Below are 25,098 nucleotides of genomic sequence, written 5' to 3'. Positions count from 1 at the left end.
TATGCAGCATGCCAAATATATTCTGAGATTTTACAAACAATTCTTAAACCATTTTTAAAATATACTAGCTTTATACAATAGCTACAAAAAGTATTTCCACATACTTCTATTTTCCAATAAAATGATTTTTTACCAAGTATTATATTTCATTTTCATAACCATATATATATAGATTGTGGATTTTTATGCATTTATAGGAAATTTGAAAAATGCACACAATGTATATAATATGCAAAAGTATACAAAATACAGTATTTATTACATTTGGTAAATGAAATAAATTTCTATCTTTTTAGTTATTTTTATAAAAATATAAAAATACATAAAAATTTGCAGTTTAATACGTACATATAAAATATTACTATGCTATATTATGTAATACGGAATTTAATATTAATTAATGTGAAATGTAAATACTACAATAAATAAAGTAGCATAGCATACAAAATATTTCTTCCAATTTTCACCATAAAATACAAGTTTTTATTTAAATTTGTATGTTTTTAAACAACCAATCTACCTTGCACATTCAAATTTTATCCACGTGTTTTGTTAAATAAAACGATCTACATAAATTCATAGAAAATCTTCGTCATACACAACAATACTATATTGACAACAAAGGAACTCTCTCCGCGAGGAACAGTAATAAAAACTTAACTCGCGGTGGCATCTTTATTTACAAACGAATTCCATCGCTTGACAGCATAACCAGGGGTATGCCGAAGGTGCACGGAAGGTATTGCAAAGGTGGGCTGATGCTAGAGAGCACTCGCATTGACGTTTACGCGCGGAGAAGCGCGAGCCGGTGTGCAAGGGAGTCGTGGTCGTGGAACAAACCGGGACGCAACAGTCGCTCACCAGACTTCGTACTGGAACCATCGTGGAAGGTGTTATTTCGCTCTTTCGTGACATTTCATGATTCAAGCCTGGGATACCTGTTACGAGCCTCATCAAACGAAACGATATCTTGATAGAGTCAAGCTGTCCGGGGTGAGTGATTCCATTCACGTTTTCTTTCATTACGATCGCGGAAAACTCGGTAGCCCGGGCAACAACCCTTCGATACACCGATCGAAGTATCTCGGTACACGCGTACGGCGACCGTTGATTCTCTCGTTCCACTCGGATCTATGTGACCCCGTTTTCATCTTAAATCATAGTCAATTGTTTTTAACGGACGACATCCTCCGTGGCGAATTTTTCGCCCACAATCGTGGCCCTTAAACACAGGTTTTCTACGTGTTTTTACACGATCTTCTGCTAGTTATCCAATTGTGAACCTAGAACATGGTTTAACTAATAGAAGTGTGACGAGCGTATGATTTACGTGTGCGTATTTCCTCGTTTCGCGCGTGTGATTGGTTTTAACCAGTTAATGACTGATTTCTGTCAAAAGAATGTGTAATTATGTTATTATCGATTTTGGTACACTTTAGTGATGTGCTTGATAGTATGTCATAACTGGAAGTATAAAAATTTATGCGTACGTAGTATATTATAAATATGTATAATAATATTATGCAATGTATAGTGGAGGACAAAAAAATATATAAAAATCACCACAATTTTAGACAACAGAACTACAATTGACGAGAACAATTAAATTGTGACGTATATCCCTGGAATAAATGACTATTACCAGCATGGTAAAAAATTTAGAACAAACTTAGTATTAATATACTGTGATTATTATACACAAGTGTGACTTTTTCTTTTGTCCGCCATTGTATACTATAATACATATATATATATATATATATATTATAGTATCATATTTATGCATTTATTGCCCCACCATGATGAATTCTCATTCCTTCAGTGAAGAAGTGCACTGATTGTCTTCTTTTTTCGTTACTTAACCAATTTATCTAAAATACATAATAAAGAGAATATAATAATAATGATTATAAGCTTGAATCCTGGACTCAAGAATTATCTAATTATTTTACATTCAATTATCAATTTATATAATATATTGGGTAAGAAATACGATACATTTTTCTTTGGGTAACTTTAATTGTTTACGATTATGACAATTATCCCGCCTTGGGTTTCGGTATAATAATCATAATTTGTTCAAGTCCTTTTCAAATCGATTCGCGATAATTCGATTGAAATTCTACATGACATTTCATTACGTACTGGTGAAATCGTACGAGTGAGTTTGATTAGGTTATAAGGAGGACTGTACTAGCTTCCACGTACGGCATTCATATTGTTTATAATCACTTTTCTGTCACGAGTACACACGAGCATGTCTTTACTAATTTACGTACAAGTCATAGGAGTCACGAGTTGATGATTTCTTATCGATCGAAATTTCCATAATGCTTAATAGCGGCGATTGCTCGATAACCAGACTATGGATATTTATGCAATTTTATAACGAGAGACAAAAGAATAAAAAATTACGATGATTTTGATTACGAGTAATTTAATCGAGACTCTCTTGGATAGCTGGATATTTAATAAGAGTATGACTTGCTGAGTTACCAACGATACGAATAACAATGAACCGACATTATGAGTAACGTGTATCAAAATGTCCATGAAAATGATCCTGCGAATACATTTGTTCTGCACGTGTTATTCTTTTTTAAGCTATGATGAAGTCTCACGTTTATTTTCTCCTTTTATATATTCATGTTCTTTCTGAAACAAACATTTTATTGGAATTAATTTATAAAATCAATAAGAATAAAGAAATTAGTAAATACAAAGAACAGTAAATACTGAATTAGGTTATAAATATTACCTTACTTGTAAATAAGATTAAGTTGATATCTTTCTTGATTTATTTCTTTTTTTTTTATCTCATGGGTTATTTATGTCTTTCTGTGATCCTTAAATCGACCGATGCGTCAAAACTATTGTAATTTATAGCGTGAAACGTATCAGTTAACAGAATTCGTAGAAACCAGTTCTATTCTTTTTATAAAGATGATATCGTGGTCGATATTTATTCGTTCTAATTGAATCTTCGCGCTATAACGATGCAAATAGCATGTCACGTCGAATCACTTGGGATACATCTTTAGAAAATTGTATACATACGCTGCTATCGGCAATATTAACATATGTAGAAGTAATTAGTAAAGTTACTATAATTACAGTTTCACATCGATAACAATCGATTCTATTTCAGTCACGTAAATTAAGTATAATTATAGTTAGTCAAGAACTGACCTGATACATATACCTATACTCGATAAATTTTCTAAAAAAACGCGGACTTACAGAAGAAAACTTCCTTCTACATTTTCCACGTATTTTCTCATGTAGATCAATCTCCTGCCGATTGTCTGTTTCTGCATAGTTAAGAGTAGACAAAGTCACGTACACATGATACCTATAATTCACGCTCAATCTTCTAAATAATTTAGTGTATTTGGTTATTCTCGAACGTAATTTGGTTATTCTTGATTTTCGTCTTATTTCGAGTCATAGAATCTCGAATATAGGACCACGGTGTTGTATCTCATATGAAGGAGATTTGTTTGACAGAAGTTGAAATTCGATTGCGTCGTTAATAGTGGCGGAAGTTGAGAATTTCGAAACGAAGTTTAAAAAAAGAGCCGCCACTAGTCTCGCTTCTTTGTTCTCTTGAAATTACGTTCTAACCTTTGTGATTTCGTATCGACCGCGAAGGGGAGTATGTTCGGTTCCAACAGATGAAAAAGTCGCTTTAGGGACACGCTGGAGGACCATCAAGTTCCTCGTCACAGAAATCGTCAGAAATATCAAGGACAGAAAACACGAGCCGCCGCGACCAGCCGGAAATTAATTTAAAAAATACGATTATCGTAGGAAAAATTACTCCGTTTCTCGAGACCGACGCCGGCAGCCACGTTCGACGGTTATTAATTAAATCTGGCTTACGCCGTTGAACTTTTTGTCAATACCTTTCCCGTTAATTACGGGTCAGTTGTATCGGGTCGACTTTACTCTTACATTACGCCGTAACACCAAGTCGGATATCGTGAAATTTGTGAAAATACCGCTGTAAAACGTTCCAGTTTCGTTAGTAGGAATTATTAAATTCATGGAAATTTTATATCCGAGAACATCGAGTCGAAGAGGGTAACTGTGTTATCGTTACGCACGAATTTACAGTAGCTCGAAAGCAGACAATGGTTTTTGTGGAGAAATGAATAATACAGGAGTTTACATTGAAAATCGTTCGGTATAGTTAGAATATAATGCTTCTTGCAACGAATTTGAATAAAATAATAGCAAAGACTAATTGATTGCATTTAAAAATACGTACTAATAGCACCGATACCCAGGGGACTATGTTATATTTTATTCATGTTGAAGTGAGGGACAAAGATATTTGTAATTGAAATGTAGGAGTCAGAAGAGGAGTAAATATTTTCTACATTGTTAAATATATTCAAATATTTATTCTTTCGAGTTTCAAATAAGATGTTATTATTTGTTATGAGCTGTACATATATAGTTGTTTAATATTTTACATTTTATTGATTGGTATATATGTAGTGCATTGGGGGTTTTAAGATCAATTAAACAATTAAAGAATGTAGTATAATGTAGGACTAGAGAAGGACTAAGTAAATAAATAAAATAAAGAATAACAAATATATTTAAATATATATAATGTGATACATATAATGGTAACATTTCGTCGAGACAGGAATATTCATATTAATTAATACCGTTAATTAATGTGTAATAAGTATTATTCCGTGGGCATCCTTTTTCAAATAACTGCATCCAATTTATCATTAATTAAGTTTTTAAGGAAATTTTGTTCTGCGCTTTCTCAATCTTTTTCCAAAATTTTTTTAAGATCCTCTTTTAAATATCATATACTATTTGCGGATTAATCTGTGAAAATATTTCTGTGTTTTATTTCTGCAGTAAACCAATTGTACGAATAGTATTGTCCCTTACTAATGAGAAATTTGTTTCGCTATAAATTTAAATAAATATGGTTTCGAGCTTCTTCTATTTTTAATTTTCTCTTAACATGTAAATTTTATCACGCAGTTCTGAAGGTTTTCAACGCAAGAAAATGAAAAACTAAATAATTACGAACTTGCACCCGACACACTTGGATTAAAATCGTTCTCGTTTTATTTGAACGCGCGTGTATACGATCTCTCGGAGGTAAGGATATAAAAAAAGAATATATTTTATCGAACAAACGCGTAATAGGGAAACTTTTATTAAACTTTTTCTTTAAAATATTTGTGGAGCAACTTATTAAACTCTCTTTTCAAACTGGTGGAAGTCTGAAGAGTTGTTTATTCGAGACCATTCCGACTTTCAGGGAATTCTTAATTCACGTCTCTTATACTTGCTACTAAAAGTGTAGGTCCTATTGGCTGGACACTTTAAATGTTTCTTCTAGCCGCCTTTGTTCCTTTATTCCGGTTGTTGACTGTGCTACCGGAAGAAAAGGAGATCTTGAAGCTTTGTCTTATTTATCAATAACATTTTCTTTCAAGCGTGTAATTCAATTATTATAATTAGTTACTATCGTTCCTCTCGCATCTATATGACCCGAAAGAAAAATGATATTTCGATGGAAATATTAAATATTATCAAAATATAGATAATACTATATTAAATACTTTGTTTCCGTATTTAACACTTCATGGAAATGTTTGGTTCTTTCATCCCCTTCAAAATATCGACCGTCATAAATAATTATACCTGTTGCATATTTAATGTCGTTTGCTTATAGATGACTGTAATAACTTACGTTAGATTACCAAAATTCAAGGTATTTCATTTTATTTTATACTTTATTTCCTCCGTAATAGAAATCGTTAGTAAAGTTCAATTGCATTAAAAGTTCCAAAACTGAGTAGTCTAACCCTAAATTGTCATGATACCCAGTAGCCTAACGACACACCAGTCGAAAGAGTAAGTTTAACAAGGTCCAGCCACTACAGGCGTTAATTATCTCTTATATCCTCAGTGATAGGTCGAGTTAGCTGAGATCTAATTTCCGCTTAAACGGTCGGAGATATCGAATCCGTCGTAAGACGATGTACATAATTTCTCAGATAGATCAGGACGAGTGTAGTCGCGTATCGACTACCGTTACCCGTCAAAAACACTCTACAAGAACAGTACGGTAAAATTCATTGTGCTCGGAGGCGCTGAGCGAACGTGATTTTACTTTTACCGTCGCGTGAGGGATGTAATCTTCGATCGAAGAAATTCTCTGTGAGTCCGGATTCGTTCGGATGACGATACTATACGGGTTTCTTCCTCGTTTCTTTCCATCGTTGGTCGTCTTTCTCCTTATGCCTGTCCCGTTTTCTCGCTCGAACTCGCACGCGCAACGAGGAAGACTCGAGCATCGGCATGGTTCCGTTATCCGTGGTAAATACACGTCGAGCATCCTATACGTTTTGCCTCCGGTGAAAATAAACAATGTACGCGGCAGCGTACGTTACTGATCCGATCCATGCACACTATTGCACACACGGTGTGCAGGGAATCCAAGATTTCACCCGGAAATATAATAAGGTAGGATCGTTCGAATCATTTTGACATTTTAACATTTAATATCAAACTTTGCGAAGAATGACGAAATTTGTAGAGTTGTTTACGAAGGTATTCGAGCGCTTGTACCTTTCGCGAATACGTTGTGTGTCCTATACGAAACATTTTGAAGTTTCATTAGCACTGTAACGAGACTCGACTATTTTTGATTATATCAACGAAGTTTGAAATAAATGTGAAAATGTGTATATATGTATACGTATATGAGTTGCAAGATATTTATACGAAAAATGGTCTTATTAGGTTGTCCCAAAAGTTTCTATCATTTTGTAACGAAATAACAGATGCACATCATTTTTTGTTTTATATTATTTTATTGAATTACGTATGATCCATTTTGTTTTATTACTACGAAATACTGTGCATCTATTATTTTCTTATAAAACGAAAGAAACTTTTGGGATAATGTAATACATATCAATAAGCCACGATATTTAGTAGGATTATCTTCAGCAATAATTGTATGTCTAAGACCTTGTGTTTTTGTATAAATATCTTGCAATTTCTACAAGTATACATATATATACACATTTTCAGATTTGTTTCAAATTTTACCATAAAAGGAATGTGAATTGCATTCATCGATTCGAGAGTCCTCTTTGCACTAACGAGTAGATACTTCGAGTACTCTTCATCTTCCTATAATTATATAAGTTCGTTCTAATATGCAAGATCATATGTTAGCAATTATCAGAGAAGATATTGATTATTCCAACGTACTCTAACTATATTTTTCAACTATTTCTCGATGATAGGCACGTAAGTATTTCGTAATCGAATCGATAGAATTCTAATTGAAGTCGTAAATCCGCAGCAACGATAACAGATTTGGCATCTATTCTCTCAAGGTCGTTTATTTATAGGAAAGCATAATAAAGGTGGTTGGAATATTTCAAGTTGGAACTTGGTAAAATCAATCGAATAGCTAGCTATTGTGGGAAGCGCGTATAAGGAAAAGGACATAGTTTGATGCAGTTCGATGATAAACTTCATTCAAAAGCGGAAGTTCGTTTTCAAGTGGAACAATACCAGTAACCATATGTATGACTTTTATGCCAGCAAGTATCTGTAAACATACAAGTTTTTAAATTAAATTACCTTATAGTGGCTTGCGAAAGTACGACTATTTGAACAGTTATTATAGGGAACTTTTACGAATATGCTTATTATACAAAATTTCTTGAAATTTCGTTACCATTGCAATGGAACACGTCTATCATGATCGTATTGATAAAATTTGAAATAGCTTGAAATTTTCACCGAGAGGCATCTCTGTGAGGCATATAATTAAAAAGTTGAAGAGAACGTGAAGATAAAAAGCAACAAAATGATTCTATAAGGTTTAACAATTACAGATTCCAGTTTTATTGTTGTATATCGATTCTAAAAATTCAATTTGATCGGTTTATAATATGTTATTATACGTAGCTGTGCTACAAAGGATACAATCGTTGCAGTTTGATAGAAACTTCCATTTCAAATATTCTCCTCTACCACCCCAAGCGAATTTCCTGTCAAGCTACGAACGCAATATAATCTCACTGCTCTCGTAACGCACCCTTTACACCATGTATAGACGACTATGCATGTACACGGATCCAAATTGCTTTGAGCAACAGTTACGATATTAGACCCCGAACATAATAGCTTGGATCCTTCTCAGGAACCACAGGATCCATGTTCATTAGCGGCAAGGAAGATGTAGAACAACGATACCAGACCTTAAAATTCTCGACACAGACTAACACCATAGACACGATATTCGTCTCTCCAGCCGGAATAACTGAACAACTGGTTTATCCTTGAGACCAGCGAAAGCTCTACTGAAACACGTAAACCGAGATCGGGCACGGTGGATCCGTTTGTCGAGCTCGGGAGTCTATAGCGAGCGATGACGTTAGACGGAGGCGACGAGAGGTTGCTTTTCTTTTCGCTTCGTACACGGCTAGACGAACAAGAGTGAGAAAGAAAGAGCGAGAGAGAAAGAGAAGCACTAGTCGAGACAGATTTTACGATCGATTCGAATTACTCATTCGTGCTGTTGCACGACTCAACGCCTAATTCAACCCCATCATCTCGCAACTCCTCACCCCTGGACCACGGTTCTCTTTCTCTCTTCTTACCCCTCATCGGTGTTTCCCGCAACCCTTCGTCGATGCAAGAAACTACAGCCAGGGCTTTCGAGAGTATATTATGCAGATATGACAAATACCGTTGCGACGTCTCCCTACATGGCGATTACACGTTTGATGCCCCTAGTTTTCAACGCAGCTGTTGCACGGCTGGCTTCCCGAGCATTGCCATAATCCTTCCACGGATTTACATAGCAGCTCCAGCGAGTTTCTGATTACTGAGCTTTTAAGCGCGAGATGTGGTATTTGTTGATTGCCTGATTGTGTATGAAGACGATGGGATCGTTTAATTTTGATTATGAGTTAATCTAATTTGCAAAGCGTTTACAGATATTTGGATTCGATAGGGTAATTTAATTACCCCATAAATACGAAATGTTGCAGTCTTTACCGATGTTTGGTGATACATATGTATAAAGGTGTATAAAATGATCACTGCTGGTTCATTCGAAGGTAATGGAATTATTGGTACTGTTACCGTATTTCAAAACGATGAAGTACAGTTGTTTAGAAAAGTAGTCGAACGTTTATTATAATTGAAAGGGGCACGAATAGGGTTAATCGGATCGATCGTCACGGTAAAAGTAAATTACAAAACTCGTTTAACGAATGTCTGACGGAATTATTCGAACACGCGATATAATATCGAAATTAAAAATCGGAGAACTTTAGAATTTCCGGTGGAAGCGAACTGCTTGCATCTCTCGTTATCTGGAAGATTTATGTAACGCCCGAAGTTCTGCCGACGTTGTAAATTCTTAATAGCAGGTTAACGAACAGTGGCGATTGTTTCTCCGGAGGTAACAAGCTTGAACAACATGTAATTATCGTGTAAGGTCGCGGTATATATTAATTAACACTTTCAATGCCATCAAATGCTTCAGCGCCGAACTATGTTTAATATTTAGCTAAAATAACAACCATTAAACATGTCGTAAGTTCATTAATAAGAATTTCTCACAGTTTGAAGCAATAAAAGTTCTAGAATTATAAAAATACATTCTCAGGTGTAAATTTTGTCTTATTAAAAAATGACTTCAAATCGGTTACCTTTATCAGAGATGATAAATTATAAATATGTTATAAGCTTATTAAAAATAATTCCTCGGATTTCTAAACTTGAAAGTCTCACGGTTACAAGTCCTAAATTTTTAGACGTGAACCCTGTTCTGTTAAAAATAATTTTCACCCAATTGCTTCTGTTAGAAACGCTCTGGACTATTATTGCTATTAATTAACCAGCAGTAAGTTAAAGATTACGAAGTAAATATATGGTGGGATACACGTGGATAACACCTGCACGCAATGGTGACCCTTCTGTGAGAAATATCATGCGTGTCCTTCCGCCCACGTTTCGCCCTAACACGACAACTTCGAGCTTCGGAATTGGGTTAATGAAATCATGGAAGCGGAAGGCCCGACAGTTCAGCCTCGTGCAGTGCTGTTAACTCTAAAGACTTAACATCGAACAAATTACCGTTGTCAAGGCTCCCTTACAAAAATAGCGTCTGAAATAATTTCGATTTTATTTCATATTTTTGTTCCCAAACTTGACAGTTACAACACGCATTGCAATCTAATTTACATACAGAGCGTTCCAGGTTGTTCCAGTCAAACTCCTCGGTATATTTTATGAGTATAGATCAGAAAAGGATATTGCGCAAATATACTATATTTTTAAATATTTCATTTGACATACGAAATTTAAAGTTTTAAATTAAATTTATAACTTTGAAAATTTCACTAATAATATTAGTTGAAATGTACGGGAGCATACAAGAGCACAAGCTTTAAAAGATCTATTTTTATGTAACATTTTTTTCCGATATGTAGCCGTAAAATATACTGAGAAGGTTTGACAAACCTAGGATCTTCGCATTATGTATGTATACAAAAAAAAAAAAAATGATTTCCACGTATCGATCTATTAATGTGACTAAAAACGTGTATTTTATAAAAGTACAAATAAATGTGTTTTACATAACTACACAAATATGTAAAACATCAAAAAATGTACGTCTGGAATAGAACATAATGAAAATTCGAAATTGCGTTCGTATTGAACGACAGTCTGAACAATAGTCTGAGTGCTGATCTAACAGAGTTCCGGTAGAGCATCAGGAATCCCCGTTGAACGTAGCGATATTCAGGTTCCGAGTGAAAAAGTCATTTTCCTGGCTGGTGTTCTTGTACTGGTAAGACGTGCCATTACGAGATTGGACAACCGACAGACAGGGATGAATATGAATATCTATTGCGTGCTCTCTTGCAAAGATAATGGGTCGAACGAAGAGCACGAGTAAACGGCGGTTTCCTGTTCGAGACAGGAAGTCGCTTTCTTTTACGATCCTTGAAAATCGTCGATAAGGAATGCGACGACTCTTCGTAAATATTACTGTAATTATTCGATCAACTTTGATGGATATTTAAAGTCTCCCTTTATAACTCATAACTTCATCTTTCTCATTAAATTTTCGAATAAAATATATGCCAAAGATGTCACGGGAATATTATAAATGTTGTTTCATTGGCTTTGCAGTGGTTCTCGGATTTTTATATCTCAGTCTTGTTTTGAGAAGATTTAACATGACATTGAAACAGAAAGTCAGGCATAACAATAAGAACTTTTTCATACTTCTATCGAGGTATGTGAGATATTTTTTGCTACTAGGGAAATACAATTAGGTCGTAAATGACCGTAGAGACGCAGCAGGGTTAATATTAGAGAGGATTCTTTCGCGTAGAATATAATATAATCTTGTTAAAGAGTTAGTGAAGATTTTTTTTCAACAAGTATTTTACGAACAACGTTTTTCTTAATTATCCGTGGCACGCAAGATTTATATGGAAAAATTTAATTAATCCTGAATGTTTAATGCCACGGTATATGCTCGGTACGTTTTTCTGTAAAGAAAATTTTAAAGGAATGCGTGAAAAGTGGCGGCGCAATTAGGGAGACAATGCGAGAAATTTATCTGACAATAATGATAGCCCGCTGCAAGATTGTTAAAAAATTCACCCTCTTAAAAGCTCGAAGCTTCTAGCGTCTTAAAAAAACGGCTTCTTTCGAAGTGTATAAAATTCTGGAGAAAAGAACGCAGCAAGGAAACATTCCACGACGAAGAATTTAGTTGCATAAATGGTATCCTATAAATAAAAATAAAATGTTTGTCTCGTATTTTTGATCAAAGTAAATGGCTCATTATACATTAATGATATTTATTATACTAATTTTTATATGACATTGGTAATGCTATACTGTTACTATTTTAATCTCCGTGATGTAAAGAGACGAAAGTATTTATTACATTTATGTATTCGTAACGAGGTCCCGAGGGAATGAACGCGATAATTATAATCGCATCAAACGTAAGGCTAGATTTCAAGGTGCACACAGCGAACGTTGACGTAATCGACAACCTGTTCCCGATGACGTAAGGAACTAGTCGTACGGAGGTCACGCAGATACCGTAACTGAAGAAAAATCTTCATCTATGTATCCATTTCATCCATCCAAAAAAATTTTATTCTCCCAGTTTCTTCATTTGGGATATCGCTCAAAAATATAACGTATTTTAATGAAAAGGTAGCAGCAGTGATTTCTAATTAGTTCGTCATTAATTTGTATACTTTGATAAAATTCATATACAGTTACCTGAAAGCAGTCAAAGTGTATGGATGCTTTTGAGGCGTAACGTACTTCAAACATGACGATATTATGAAAAGATCACGATAAAATAGAAATCACGAGCAAGAGGTTTCCTCGTAATATTTTATTTTTCATTTTCTTCTTTTTAATTAATTTGAATTACAGGAAGGATAGAAATATTATGATTAATGCCAACAATGTGATATTGTTCGAGCTGGAAATGGATAGCGGAGCTGTAACTGTAAAGTACGATATTCAATCACGCTATATTTGTTGTATACGCATAATCACGACCACTTCCGTTCTCCGTAATGCGGACCAGCAAAGTATCAAACGAATCCCGACCGCTTAAAAGGCGACGTTCGCACGCAACTATTTATAGCCGGGATGTATATATTTGCATTATTTGCAATGGAATGACCGGTGTAAATTACAGTGTGAACAGTTTACGCACGTGACGAGCTTGATGATCTGCGTGAAACTCCTTAAGTATCCTTAAGAAACATCATGCATCGCCAATTAGAATTATTTACGCCATATTTGGCACACGTACCTCTCATCACTTGCACTACTTTCTCTTTTTATCCTATTAAGGATACAGAAGCGATAGATCACTACTAATCATTCAAGATATAAGCGTAAATTATAGACGTGACTTGCAAGTATCAGACTAAACTTGTTGACAAAAAGTTGTCGTTTTCTAATTATCTAATTCTTTATTACGCGGTGCTCATTCATGTAGAAACATAAATTCGCGTCTCTGAACGCGCTCACTTACTGGCATTAATAATTTTTTCACACTAAAAGTTCCTGTGTATACGCTCTCGCTTAAAGGCTCAAAACGTGTTATGGTTTCAAAAGAAGCAACGTCTCCCTTAAACAAATATCTTGTTTACGATATTTTATAATATTGAAGCTGTAATTAATTACATTTAGAAATAATGTTCGTAATTATATTATTTTTATTTCTCAGAAAAATGTACGAAAGAACTTTCGCTTTAAAAGCAAAGGACGCTGCAAACTTCGCAAAATGTATGTACGTACTACCATTCTGTTTCAATGGGAAAATTTTGTCCAATCGAATCACAACTACAAAAAGAAAGTTTTCTATAAATTACGTGTGTTAAACATTAAGAAGATTTTAATAGAAATACGATAATTTCATTATTGATTATTTACTTCGTTATAAGTTCTCGTAAAAAGTTTTCCACTAAACTTTTCATTCAGCGGTGTTGTACGTAAGTGCGGCGAGCTTGTTACTCCGAAAAACTACTCTCTCGCAATAGGACGAGTGGAACGATCATTATGATCTTATCAGAAACGGCAAAACGAGCCAGCGTACGAGCAATTTGTACAGTTATCGCGAATCTGGACTAGACATCGACAGCCAACAAATTTCATGGTGCACTTTCTGCTCGGCGATGTTTCAGCCGCGGCCTTTGAAAACACACGAATATGTGTAGAAGCAGTTTGTAGCTAGAACGAAAACATTCGAGGCTTCCATGACCTGTTGTTAACCCAGTTAGACTTGCCATTCCAGTGCACGCACTCGTTACAGGCTCCGCCGCGTTTATTCCATATTCGAAAGCTGATTGCAAGATAATCGAAATACGGATCTACTGTCATAGAATCGTAATTGACACGAAGTAGAGCACTCGAAGGACAGGCTCTAGCTAGGAAGAGAGACGCTTGTCGTTGTAACTGGCGGAGACACTTGGAGAATGCCAGTCTCCGTCGCCAGTAAGCGTCGCGTCGCGTCGCGTCGATGGAATTAAAATCCAAGATTTCTTCGAATCGATTGGATAAACAAGTAAATTTGCTTAGCTGTTTCACTATCTGCGTGGGTTTGGAAGCTAGCAAGGAGAGGCAAAAAGCGCAAAATCTCCAATAATTTGGCTATGTGCATGCTTTTAGGCTGATGGTAAAACAGCCCCTAAAGTATTTAAATGCGTGACTCTTTGTTTTCAAGGAATTAATAAGCATTTTTTATACTTTATTTTGTATATTCCTTTAATATTAATATTATCTCTTTTTAATATTAAAGTTTTACAGTCTATTTTGCTAAATTTTTGGTTATTTTTTAATTTTAGTACCGATTTAGAGCTGATTCAGTCCTGATTTTATTATAGTACTCCCGCGTGTTCTAATGAAAACGTTTAAAACATAAGAAATTGCCGTACCAAGAACGTAATTTCTCGAAGGCAAAACGCCATGGGGCTGTTTCACCATCAACCTGAAGTATCGAACGCACATACAACTCGTGGGAGATTTCTCAGCTTTCGCCATCTCCTTGTAAATATGAAGCAAAGGGAGATTGGGGTTTAACGACTGTTTCAAGGCTGTAGGAAGAAATAGCTTTCTGTGTTTAAATATTTGTGGTTAACAACGTCGACGGCCACGGTGGTGGTCATCGGTGACGCACGTTACTAAATTTTTTAATATGCCTGAAACGATTGAAATGAGATAAATTTCACGGACCAAAGTCAGGACATTAGATCAGAAATTAGACAAAATTTGGAAAAGTTACGAAATTACATAATTATCAATTTGAAATGTGATTATAGATATTTGAAAGTTGAAATGTGAAAGTCATATTGTGTATTTTCGAGGTATTAGATTATGTGCTTTGATATGGATTTCTGTCGAACGCAACATTTGCGTACTTTATTTCATGAAACAAAAACTCATTTGCGTGAGAGAAACACAATAGCGTTGTAACGCGCAAGAGGAAAAGGGGTAGAAAATAGCCTTTAGCTTCACACGGCTTAATAATAATCGAGCTGTCAGATGTAAAAGCGAATTCCGTCCGATAAAACTGTACGCCAGTCGCTCTACTTCGTGCAATAATTCACTCATGTCTTCTTTGCGAATTGTCGAATGACTTTCTCGATAATATACAAATGATTCATTTTCTTCGAATACGTGACTTTTCATTCTTCTTTGGAGAGGATATTTTTATGATCTTCTCCTTCTTCGTCGATGAATATTTCTTATTAATTTTCCAAGATTTTGTAATATAAATTTCTCGAATTTTTAAGTCTATTACGATAATATTTCTGAGTATAATTTCTTCTCTTTCATCGATGAATATTCCTCGTTATAATTGTTTATTTGGATTTCAGCTTCACAGGCTATTACAAAGCAGCTCATAGATATCCACTACATATATCGTACATTATAATATAAACATTTACACACATCAATACACGTTCAGACGTATACCCGACACACGCAGATACACGCTATAACGTACTAATTTAATTTTTATTATGACTCGACTAGCATTAATTTTCTTATTTTCATCATATTCTGTACAAAGTGGAATATGTTTCTTATTTCCTCCACGCTCCTATTATTTAATAATTCTGAAAATTCTTTTTCCCTAAATGTTCGTGCACAAGAAATGCTGATAGTACTGACAGCAATATTCCTCATTAAATCTTCCAAGATTTTACAATATAAATTTCTCTTATACACGCATCATGGCGATATTTATTAGAATAATTTTAGTATCAATTTTCTATTGATATTTCCAACGTTAAAATAAACTTCACGGTCGTATATTCGTACGAACACAGATTCAGCTAGGTCCCAAAATACACCGGTATTATTGTCGATCGATGACCGCGTTATCTCATCCGCGAACGTTATATCAATTTATTGCTAAACAGTATTTATTTGTCCGATAGAGAAAGCATTGTACAGAACCAACCAGTGTATTCTAGTATCAATTTCGATCTATCGTTTTGTTAACACAGTCTTGCATTAAATCGCTATAAAAATTTGTTCTGCCTGTATCAATGATTTTCTGTATGAAATCTACAGGAGGTTGGCATGATAAGCGATATTTCCTATTTTTTACGAGCAGCAATTCAAACGTAGTATGCTATTAGTCAATCCTATATTATCCACGTTGTCCATATACGATTTGGTTTCAGACCTAAACATGTATTTGTCCATTCTTTTCAAAATTTCCAAAATACTGTTCGCAATATAATTAAAATATTAGATATTAAAATATTGATCGTCTTAATAATTACTATATCTTTTGCTTCTACGAAATGTTAACTTATCAGTTATTTTTCAAAAAATTATATCTTTGAACCTAACAAAACGTTTAACTATAAAATAACATTAATGTCAAAAAGTAAGCAAAAATGTACTTGTTACATGTTTCTCTTGTGATTTTCAATATGTAAGGGTGTTAAACGTTTATCAACGTCCGATGCTGTTTTCATCGATTACTGTAAACTAATACGTTTGCTAATCGGTCTACGACTTCCTGATTTTCTGGGTCACATGGGGTGAGTCAGCTAATCTTGTGTTATGAATCAATATCCTAGAAAGTAGACGTGACACCAGACACATTTTTTATGAAGAAAGAATTAGATGTCTTGGAAATCAATTTCTAAACAAGCAAGCTCGTTAATGTGAAATTGATTGGGGATTCACTGTGTGACACAAGTGGGATGTTTATAATATTTTACCAAATGTCCTAATGGACAAATTGTAAAATGTAAACAAACAATAAATAAAAAAAACAAGTGGGATGTGAGAAGATGAATTAAGGTAAATTAGTCGAACTTTAAATTTGATACAAAGGAGAAATAAATCAGAGAGAAAAGAAATTCGTTAATTTATATTTTTTTGCGTATTTTGAACTTTTTGTTATAATGTAATGTTTTATTACGTCATTACTGTTATATTAGTAAAATTTAAAATCTATTTGAGTATCTGTATAGAAGATGCAAGATATTTATTGCGAATATATATTTAGTCAAAGATTCGTATACAGTATAAATAGCCATCTTAAACGTAAATGTTAAAGACAGTCCCACCACTGACGAGAAAAACATAAATAAACAAATCATAGATTTTTGCCTATCTCTATCAATGATAAAAAATATAACTTAAAGTGCAAAGAAAAATATATAAAAATACGGAGATAAAGAATCAATTGAATTACTATTAAAATTATCTATTTAAGGTGACAAATCTGCCTTGTTACCAAAAAGTAGACGGCCCAGAAATTGAAGGAAAGTGGGGACTACATAATTGAAGCTATATAACTATCGCGGTAATTCTCGTTTCCTTCTCGAAGCATTAAGACGGTCGCTAACTGGTGGTAACATCCGCGAGGGAGGACAATGATTGAACGAAACGGACGGATGTTTAATTGTGAAGAGCCATGTAAGAGGATGAATGAAAGCGAGCTAGGTGACGAGGTATGCCGTCATCGTCTGATTTCTTCGTGATGATGACGTCTCCCTGTAATCGAAAGATCACTCCGATAATGCTAATTATATACGTGTCTCTTGCTGATCGTTCTTTCTCTCTTTCGCTGGAAAGCGAAAATCTTGCTGAACAGGTTCGTGGAACAAGCAAACGGTGAAAGATTATGAATCTCATAGTACAGTGAATTCTACAATTATCAGATCGTTCTGGAATAGCGAAGAAGATACGATACAAGTTCTTGTCCAACTTCTTCTCTTTTACGAATGCTTCTAAAAATATGGATTTACATTGAAGTCCGCGGTCTATTCGTGAATTAGATTAAATTCAATGAAAATCTGTTGCGACCATATTGTATCTGTTCATCTAAATAATTCCACCCTGTCGTCGCGGCATTCAATAGCATATCTCTAATAAATTCATGTACAGTTGCGTGAAATATGGGTCTCGAGCGTGTTGCATCGGTCATTGTTGACTACATGGCAGTACATGGAATGGAAGATATGTAACTATTGATTATGTATATATATAAAACTGCTATAACTATATAAATGTGTGTGTGTGTCGCATGATACAATATGATAGTTCTATGCATCTTATCTAACAAGTTTTGAAACATGATATTCGAAACGATTGAAAACTTTGGTTGTTACATTCGGAACGAATGGAAATCCTCAGGAGATATAGAGTTCTCAGAAGCAAGGAAATGCAATATGGAACATGTAGTAATGCGATCAGAACGATGAGAACCTTCATCGCGAGGGTCAGTTCTCGTAAACCCGACGAAAATAAGGAAGTTGCGGATTACGAGACGTCTGTACTGGCGAAAATTGAGAATTACGTGAGAACGTTGGTCTTGAGAAAAGTAGGTTACGCATAGAAATTTGCACCATCCTGTTAAAACTAAATATTCGCTTTTATTAGATATTTCACAGATAATTTAGAAGCTTAATCTTTTGACAGAATGACAAAGTTACGAGCAATTAAGAAATCCCACAAATTTCTGTATTTATGGTACCAGAGCTAGAAAATTGAGAAAATTGTTACGTTCAATGATAAACGTTATACTTCATGATTTAGAGGCACGCGGTATTTATAATTCCATTCTTGTCCGCAAGCAATAGATTGAATAAATTATGTCTTCATAATTGTAAAACACAAACTTTCTTCCTTTAGTAAGTAATTAGTAGTTTCTATTTATTGCAAATAATATTCTTTGTCTGTTTAATAAAATTACAATATATTGCATCAAACAGATTTCGGGTAATACACCATACAAACGTATAATACACAGATCACGTAATGAACCCTCTCATATATACACGGGAGATGCAGATCAAGATAGTATCTCCTTTTATCAATAAAGGAAGCGGTTCCTCGATGAGACCAAAGAATTGATATCCTGGAAGTACAGTCGTCCTTTTCTTTATTTAGTCCTCGTTCATAACTCATAACTTATGAACGACGAGTTTCTACTGCGGTCTCTTTGATCGTCTTCGTGCTTCGTGTAGGAGAAGAGAAGAACTCTTGTGTATGGTCGTGCAATCGAGCGGTCGGTTATTTGTATGTGAAACTTGTGTCACGATCGTCTGGCCCATGCCATCTTTGGAATGGAGTGTAATTTGCGAGTCCAGGAACGCATCCGGAAGAGTTCATAAGATTGAAGATAAATAACCGTTGTCGAAGCACTATTTAGGGGAGAGTCTGAATAGAATGGATGAAAATGATCTTCGAGTTAAACAAAAATAATAATTACTATTAATTAAGAATAATCACTATTAATAATAATTTACTTATGTCAAATATTTAACTCGATTTATTCATTTATAATTTCTCTGATACTCTGATTCCAGCATCCGAGGTATTTATAAGGTAGAGCACCGGAAGTTGAGCGTTCTAACGGACGGCGTTCCGCCACATCTCGATGTAGTGAGTTCAGTTTGACTATTACCTCGTTTACTAGATCCACGATGATCTGTGTGATAGCACGTTTTCACTGGAGGAATTGAAAAATCAAAGAAACGAATCATGAAGCCGCTACTTCATTTCCGTTTAAAACGAATTGCGTATTGCTTTTTGAAAATAAATTGGTCTGTTCCGTTCAAAATAAATTGATCATTGCCCCATGAAATATTCGTACAAAAGCGTACGGTTAAGGTTCTAGGTCTATAACTTTTAACTTATGAAACAAAATGAGTAATTAAAATTGTATTTGCTAAATGCCTTCATAATAAACAAAAAATAATAAATAATGCACCGCCTTATTTAAACAAGTTTTTCTTTTTGATTTAGACATACGTAAAAGTGAACTAATGAAAATGGAAATTAAAGGAGGGTCATCGGCATAATAGACGACCATAGGTCGTCAATCTCTTCTGAATCATCTGTACCTGCTTTTAAGAGAAACTTTATAATATATATAAGATGTCGATCACGGCGTCCACGGAGAGAATGGACACAACCAAGGACCTGCCCAAGAAGAAGTTTATTAACATCAATCTTCTCTCGTTGAAGCTACTGTTATTCCTCTTTTTTGGAGGTACATATAAAATAAATATCATGATTGGAGAACTTTATGAGAAACGGACCAAATAGTGCAATTATTATGGAATTTGTATTTATTTTGTAAATATAAAAGAAACAAAGTTCTTTAAAAAAATTTAAGTAGAATGTATTAATTAATCTTTTGCATTTTTTTGACAAAAAAATAATTTATTATTCCATCTGTCCAAGAAAAATAATAATATAATAGAGAATAAAAATAAAGTAAAGGAGATAACAAGATAGATATGATCAATGTCATCGGAGATTTCAGAACAGATACAAATAATGATCTTGCAATCTTGCCTTTGAAAGAACAATAGATATATTTGGGTTAAGATACATATATTGCGATATTTATCCATATCTAATAAAGAAATATTGAAATATTTGCCAATATTGATATCATAATTATCTTTTTAGGAATGGGATGTCTCTTCCCTTTTCTTCCTTTACACATGACTAAAATGGGATTGAGCATCGACCAGATCCGAATGATCTCAATAATCTCGCCAGCAGTCGCGATTTTAGGGCCTCTGTTTGCCGCTCCAATCGCAGATAAGTTAGCAGGTCATCAAGGAAGAGGCGACAAAACTTCAACTGGTCGTTACCTCAGGGTGATGATTGCCATTGCCTGCTTCCTCTCTGCCATTTTCTATGCTTTTCTTCTATTGATTCCAACAGCTGATCGCATTGAACCTCCAAGAGAAAGAAGACCTGATCTAAAGTTTAACTGCGATCAAACAGGAGCGGTGGTGTTGCAAGAAAGATGCAAAGATGATATTTCTTGCCACAGATGGTCTGACGAAACCAGAGTTGGCCCATTGCTTCTGGAAGGATGCAATTATGCTTGTTACCCTATAGGATCAAAACGATGGGATTCCGACGATAACGATGGTTCCACTACTTCTGGAACGACGGATTCCGATGTTATTGTTCTAGATGGCAGTGGCGAAACAACGGTGATTCCTCTCGAGAGTGAAATATACGCCCAGCTAAATGTGCAGGTAAAAAGCTGAACCAAGTGCCAAGAAATAAAAAATAATTTTGGTAATATACGATTGATTGAGACGATATATTGAATTTCAAAATTGCACACTTATAAAGAATAAAGAATATGATTTATTGTGTCCCTCCCCTGTAGTTCTCAATTATATAAAGACAGAGTAATTTAAATATATGGAATAAGTTGCAGGAACAAGAAGAAACGAAAAAAACGCGAAGATTCACCATGCCTGAAAGCGAACCACCTCATTTATGTTTTAAAGAGGGTGATAGTGTTGTTTGTCATGTTTACACCAAATATTCAGGCAATCTAGCTATAAATGCTACTCTGAAACAAGCCTTGAACAATGAAAGTGATCGAGATTGGTGTGCATATCCTCTGGCTGAGTACTTTGCTTGTCGTATACCTCCTGAACTTGAAACCAGAATGGCAGAAGTTTATCAGAGTTGTTCCATTGAATGTAGCTTAGTTGATCCATACACTCTTCCAGGTAATACTACTATTTATTACACTATTGGTAGACTGAGGATATTTATATTTAAAGAGATGAAAGTTAAATTGAAATTTGTTTGACTCACTAATATTATAACAAGTTTGAATATAAAATATAAGTAATATGTATTAATTCCAGATAGCGTCCTCATAGAGAGTCAATGCCAACAGACAGAAGATTGGACCCACCTAGTATTCTGGACATACTTAGCTATTCGATCAGCTGCAGACATTTTCCCAACAACGGCTGTAGCTCTGATCGATGCAGCAGTTGTAATAGCCACCAGAGAAACATCCTGTGGACGCGGAGACGTAGGACGACAGTTGGCCTTCGGTTCGCTTGGCTTTGCCATCTTCGGTCCCCTAACCGGCTATTTATGCACTCTTATAAAAAATTTGAACTCTTTCTATTATTTGCCAATCGGTATACACGTGGTTATGATGCTTTTGGCAGCCTTGGTAGCTCTTTGTGCGAACGGAATGCCTCTCAGTCCACCGGAATGGTGGTGGCATACTAGAAGTGGTATGTTAGCACTTCCCATGAGCGCTATCAAGAGATACGGTAGTGAAACTGTCGCTCTAGTAATTGTACTGATCATTATGGGGACTTTCTGGAGCGCCATGGATAGTTATCTACCTTTGTAAGAATCATTGCGTAGTCGTTTGACACTGTTAGAGTACAGTTACAGTAAATGTATGTCCTGACGAACTGTCGTCATGATGAATACGTGAAACAATTAAATATATAGATAGGTTCTTATGAATACAGAAGGTTGCGAAAGTATTCAAACAGTTGTAGATATCTTTTAAGGGATAGTTAAGATCATATACGATGTTTTTAGATCATACTGACAGAATATTCTTTTTAGACATCTACAAAAGTTAGGAGCTGACGAACTTCCCATTAGTGTAGCCATGACAGTCGGAGCTGTTCCAGCGTTTCTATTTCTTTGGAAATCTGAACATTTAGTTGACTACTGTGGTCACAGTAACCTTCTCATCACTGCCTTCACTGTGTATATTATTAGGTAGGTAAGTTTTTTATATAATAAAATTTCTCTTGTAATTCACATATTTTAAAAAATTGAAACTATTAGGTTTACTGGTTTAAGCCTCGTGGCAGAACCTTGGTGGTCTCTAATTTTCGAGGCTCTTGAAGTTTTCACGCTAGGTATCATGTGGGTTACTGCCATTCTTTACCTACGACATCTCGTCCCACGTCACTTGACTGTGACTGCTCAGGCATTACCTGTGATTGCACATTTCTGCGTTGGTATGCGTTCTGAATGCAATTTTAAGATTATACTCGATGAATTCATACACGCAATTTAGTAATTTCAATACTCATCCATGTGGCATTGTATATTGTGGTAATGAACGTTTTTAATAATTCGTTTCAGGTCGATGCATCGGAGCCGTGGTTGGTGCTTACATCAGCGTCAGCGGCTCTGACATCGTTGGCTCGTTAAGATTCGTTTACCGTTGTATGGCCGTCGCTGCTGCGGCTGTTGCCGGTTTATATTTCGTCCTATATCACGGCCTATTAAAACCGCGATGTCATGCACACACCATACAAGGCCCAAGACAACCCCCCACTATCGTACAGGGTAAGTGGCTTTTTGATGATTTATATGTATAATTAACAATAATATTTAATTAATATTATGACTGATAATTTGAACTAACTATTCAATTTATCATGCAAGCTGCTATTAAGGAATATGAATTAAGTGAGTGGTTTTCCAACATTAATTTATTGATTCTATATTATCGTTACATTATTACATTATTACATTCCCAATGTTTGATGATTTTTTTATTAATATGACTTCTCTTATTACTCTCTTTTTTATTGCTGTTTTTTAGCGATGAATGGAAATGGAAATTACACACCACTCAGGGTTTATCACAACGGTATGGGTAGAAAAGGTCAATTCCGCTATTGAAGAGTTAAAGAATGAAAAAAAAGAAAGTGTTTAACGACACTATAAATGTCATGTTACGGTGCTAGTGATTAGACTGTCGTTGTTGTTGCAATTAAAAACAAAAGATTGTCATTGTTATGCGACATATGTATGGAAAGTGCGTTTATCAGTGCTCAGCCTTTAACACCTTTCTTTACTTTCTATCCAAACTCTTACGACGAAATTGTCAACTCTTTGATACTATCATTAATTTTCTTTTATACAAGCAATTTCTAAGAATTAATTTGCTCAAGTGTACTTCAAAATGTCGAAGCGAGATTTTACATTTGTCAATACTGAAATGAGATTAGAGAATTAGAAGGTAGAAGTACTCAGATTATGAGTGAAGCATTTTTTAAATCACTTTTTGCTTTAGTTATCTTCTTAATTTTTATACATTTATAATTGTACGATAACAATTTCTTTTGATAAAAAAAATAGAATTACTTTATATATTTTTTTTTAATTAAAAGACTCATATTTTCATGTTTATTTTTTTAATGTAAAGAACAAATTTTAAAAAATTACCTACTTAATTTTTGAGTACTTGTATCTAAACTACCAATGAATAGTAATATTGCCGGATAATTACTACTCTAAGTGTAACATCTGTAATGCTTTTTCATCATCTCAATCTTTGTATCCTTTATAGGTACACAAGTGATATATTAATATCGCGGAAAAGTTACGAAATCGTTTCGTAACTCTGTTGCGTTTCAATTCTTTGTATACTTGACTGCGATCACGTAGATGTTACGTGTTCATAATGTATTTATAAGAAAAAATTTCTACAGACTTGTTGTATGTATCTACTGAAAAATATTTGCCTCCATGTGTAGGGTATAAGACTTTAACTGAAAGATAAAAGAAAGTAATATATTGATTTTTGGGGTCGAAATGTGTGTACACACAGACGACAAAAAATAAATGAAATTAAGCAAAATCTAAGTTTTTAAATTCAAGATGCAATTGAAATTGAACAAAGAAAAAATATCAATTTTACCAAAATTTTCTTCCTTCTAAATCTCCCCTCCCTCCCAACGAAAAACAAGCAGAGACACTTTGCTACAGAGTCTATGAAAAATAGCTATGCTTAACGGTTTGAAAGAAATTTATTCTTCAGATTCAGCTTTACTTAAATTTAACAGATGAATTTGTCATTTACTATAGCTTGAATTATTTTAACATGATATTATAGATATAATACGTTAGTATATATAAAACATGTTCAACATTTTCTTGGCCTTTTTTCCCGCCATTCTTGCATATCTATTCGTTTATAATGATTGAATATTTAATATTTATATAAATATAACTATATCGTTAGATAACCATATGAAACATATGTATACTGACATTAAAAGTATTTATGCATCAAGTTCTCCATCTTATTCGATAATTTCGGAAATAATAAGTATAAAAAAATTATTATAAGCTAAATTTGTGCAAGAAATTTCCTGCTCTAACAATTATCAATTATATAAAAAAAACATTATTAGGACTTTTTACATCGTTCATTTCGTATAATATTTGTACAAA

The 25,098-nt window shown here is 34.4% G+C and overlaps 1 protein-coding gene and 1 long non-coding RNA gene across 8 annotated transcripts; one reads left to right on the top strand and one right to left on the bottom strand.

Moving 5' to 3' along the window:
- Nucleotides 1-778: 778 nt before the first annotated feature.
- LOC122570313 lies at nt 779-24,502 on the top strand. 5 transcript variants are annotated; one of them, XM_043732450.1, is made up of 11 exons: nt 779-993; nt 19,410-19,485; nt 19,849-20,095; nt 20,521-21,104; nt 21,293-21,593; nt 21,735-22,236; nt 22,465-22,623; nt 22,693-22,868; nt 22,996-23,202; nt 23,302-23,325; nt 23,462-24,502. In XM_043732450.1, the coding sequence occupies exons 3-11, from the start codon at nt 19,981-19,983 to the stop codon at nt 23,539-23,541; spliced, it is 2,148 nt and encodes a 715-aa protein (XP_043588385.1). In that variant the 5' UTR covers nt 779-993; nt 19,410-19,485; nt 19,849-19,980; the 3' UTR covers nt 23,542-24,502. The 5 variants fall into 5 exon arrangements, with proteins under 5 accessions (XP_043588385.1, XP_043588383.1, XP_043588384.1 ...); XM_043732448.1 differs by having other exon boundaries at nt 21,287-21,593; XM_043732449.1 differs by lacking the exon at nt 19,410-19,485 and having other exon boundaries at nt 21,287-21,593.
- LOC122570321 lies at nt 4,589-8,502 on the bottom strand. Of its 3 annotated transcripts, none has more exons than XR_006317787.1 (3): nt 7,264-8,502; nt 7,099-7,182; nt 4,589-6,635 (listed from the first exon to the last, which is right to left on the bottom strand). It is a non-coding gene; the product is annotated as an uncharacterized LOC122570321 (long non-coding RNA). The 3 variants fall into 3 exon arrangements; XR_006317788.1 differs by having other exon boundaries at nt 7,099-7,609; nt 7,739-8,502; XR_006317786.1 differs by having other exon boundaries at nt 7,099-8,502.
- Nucleotides 24,503-25,098: the final 596 nt, after the last annotated feature.

This window comes from Bombus pyrosoma, linkage group LG8 (genome assembly GCF_014825855.1).
Source record: "Bombus pyrosoma isolate SC7728 linkage group LG8, ASM1482585v1, whole genome shotgun sequence".
Lineage (NCBI taxonomy): Eukaryota > Metazoa > Arthropoda > Insecta > Hymenoptera > Apidae > Bombus > Bombus pyrosoma.
The sequence above is the reverse complement of the archived record's forward strand: the minus strand, read 5'-3'. Positions and strand labels throughout refer to the sequence as shown.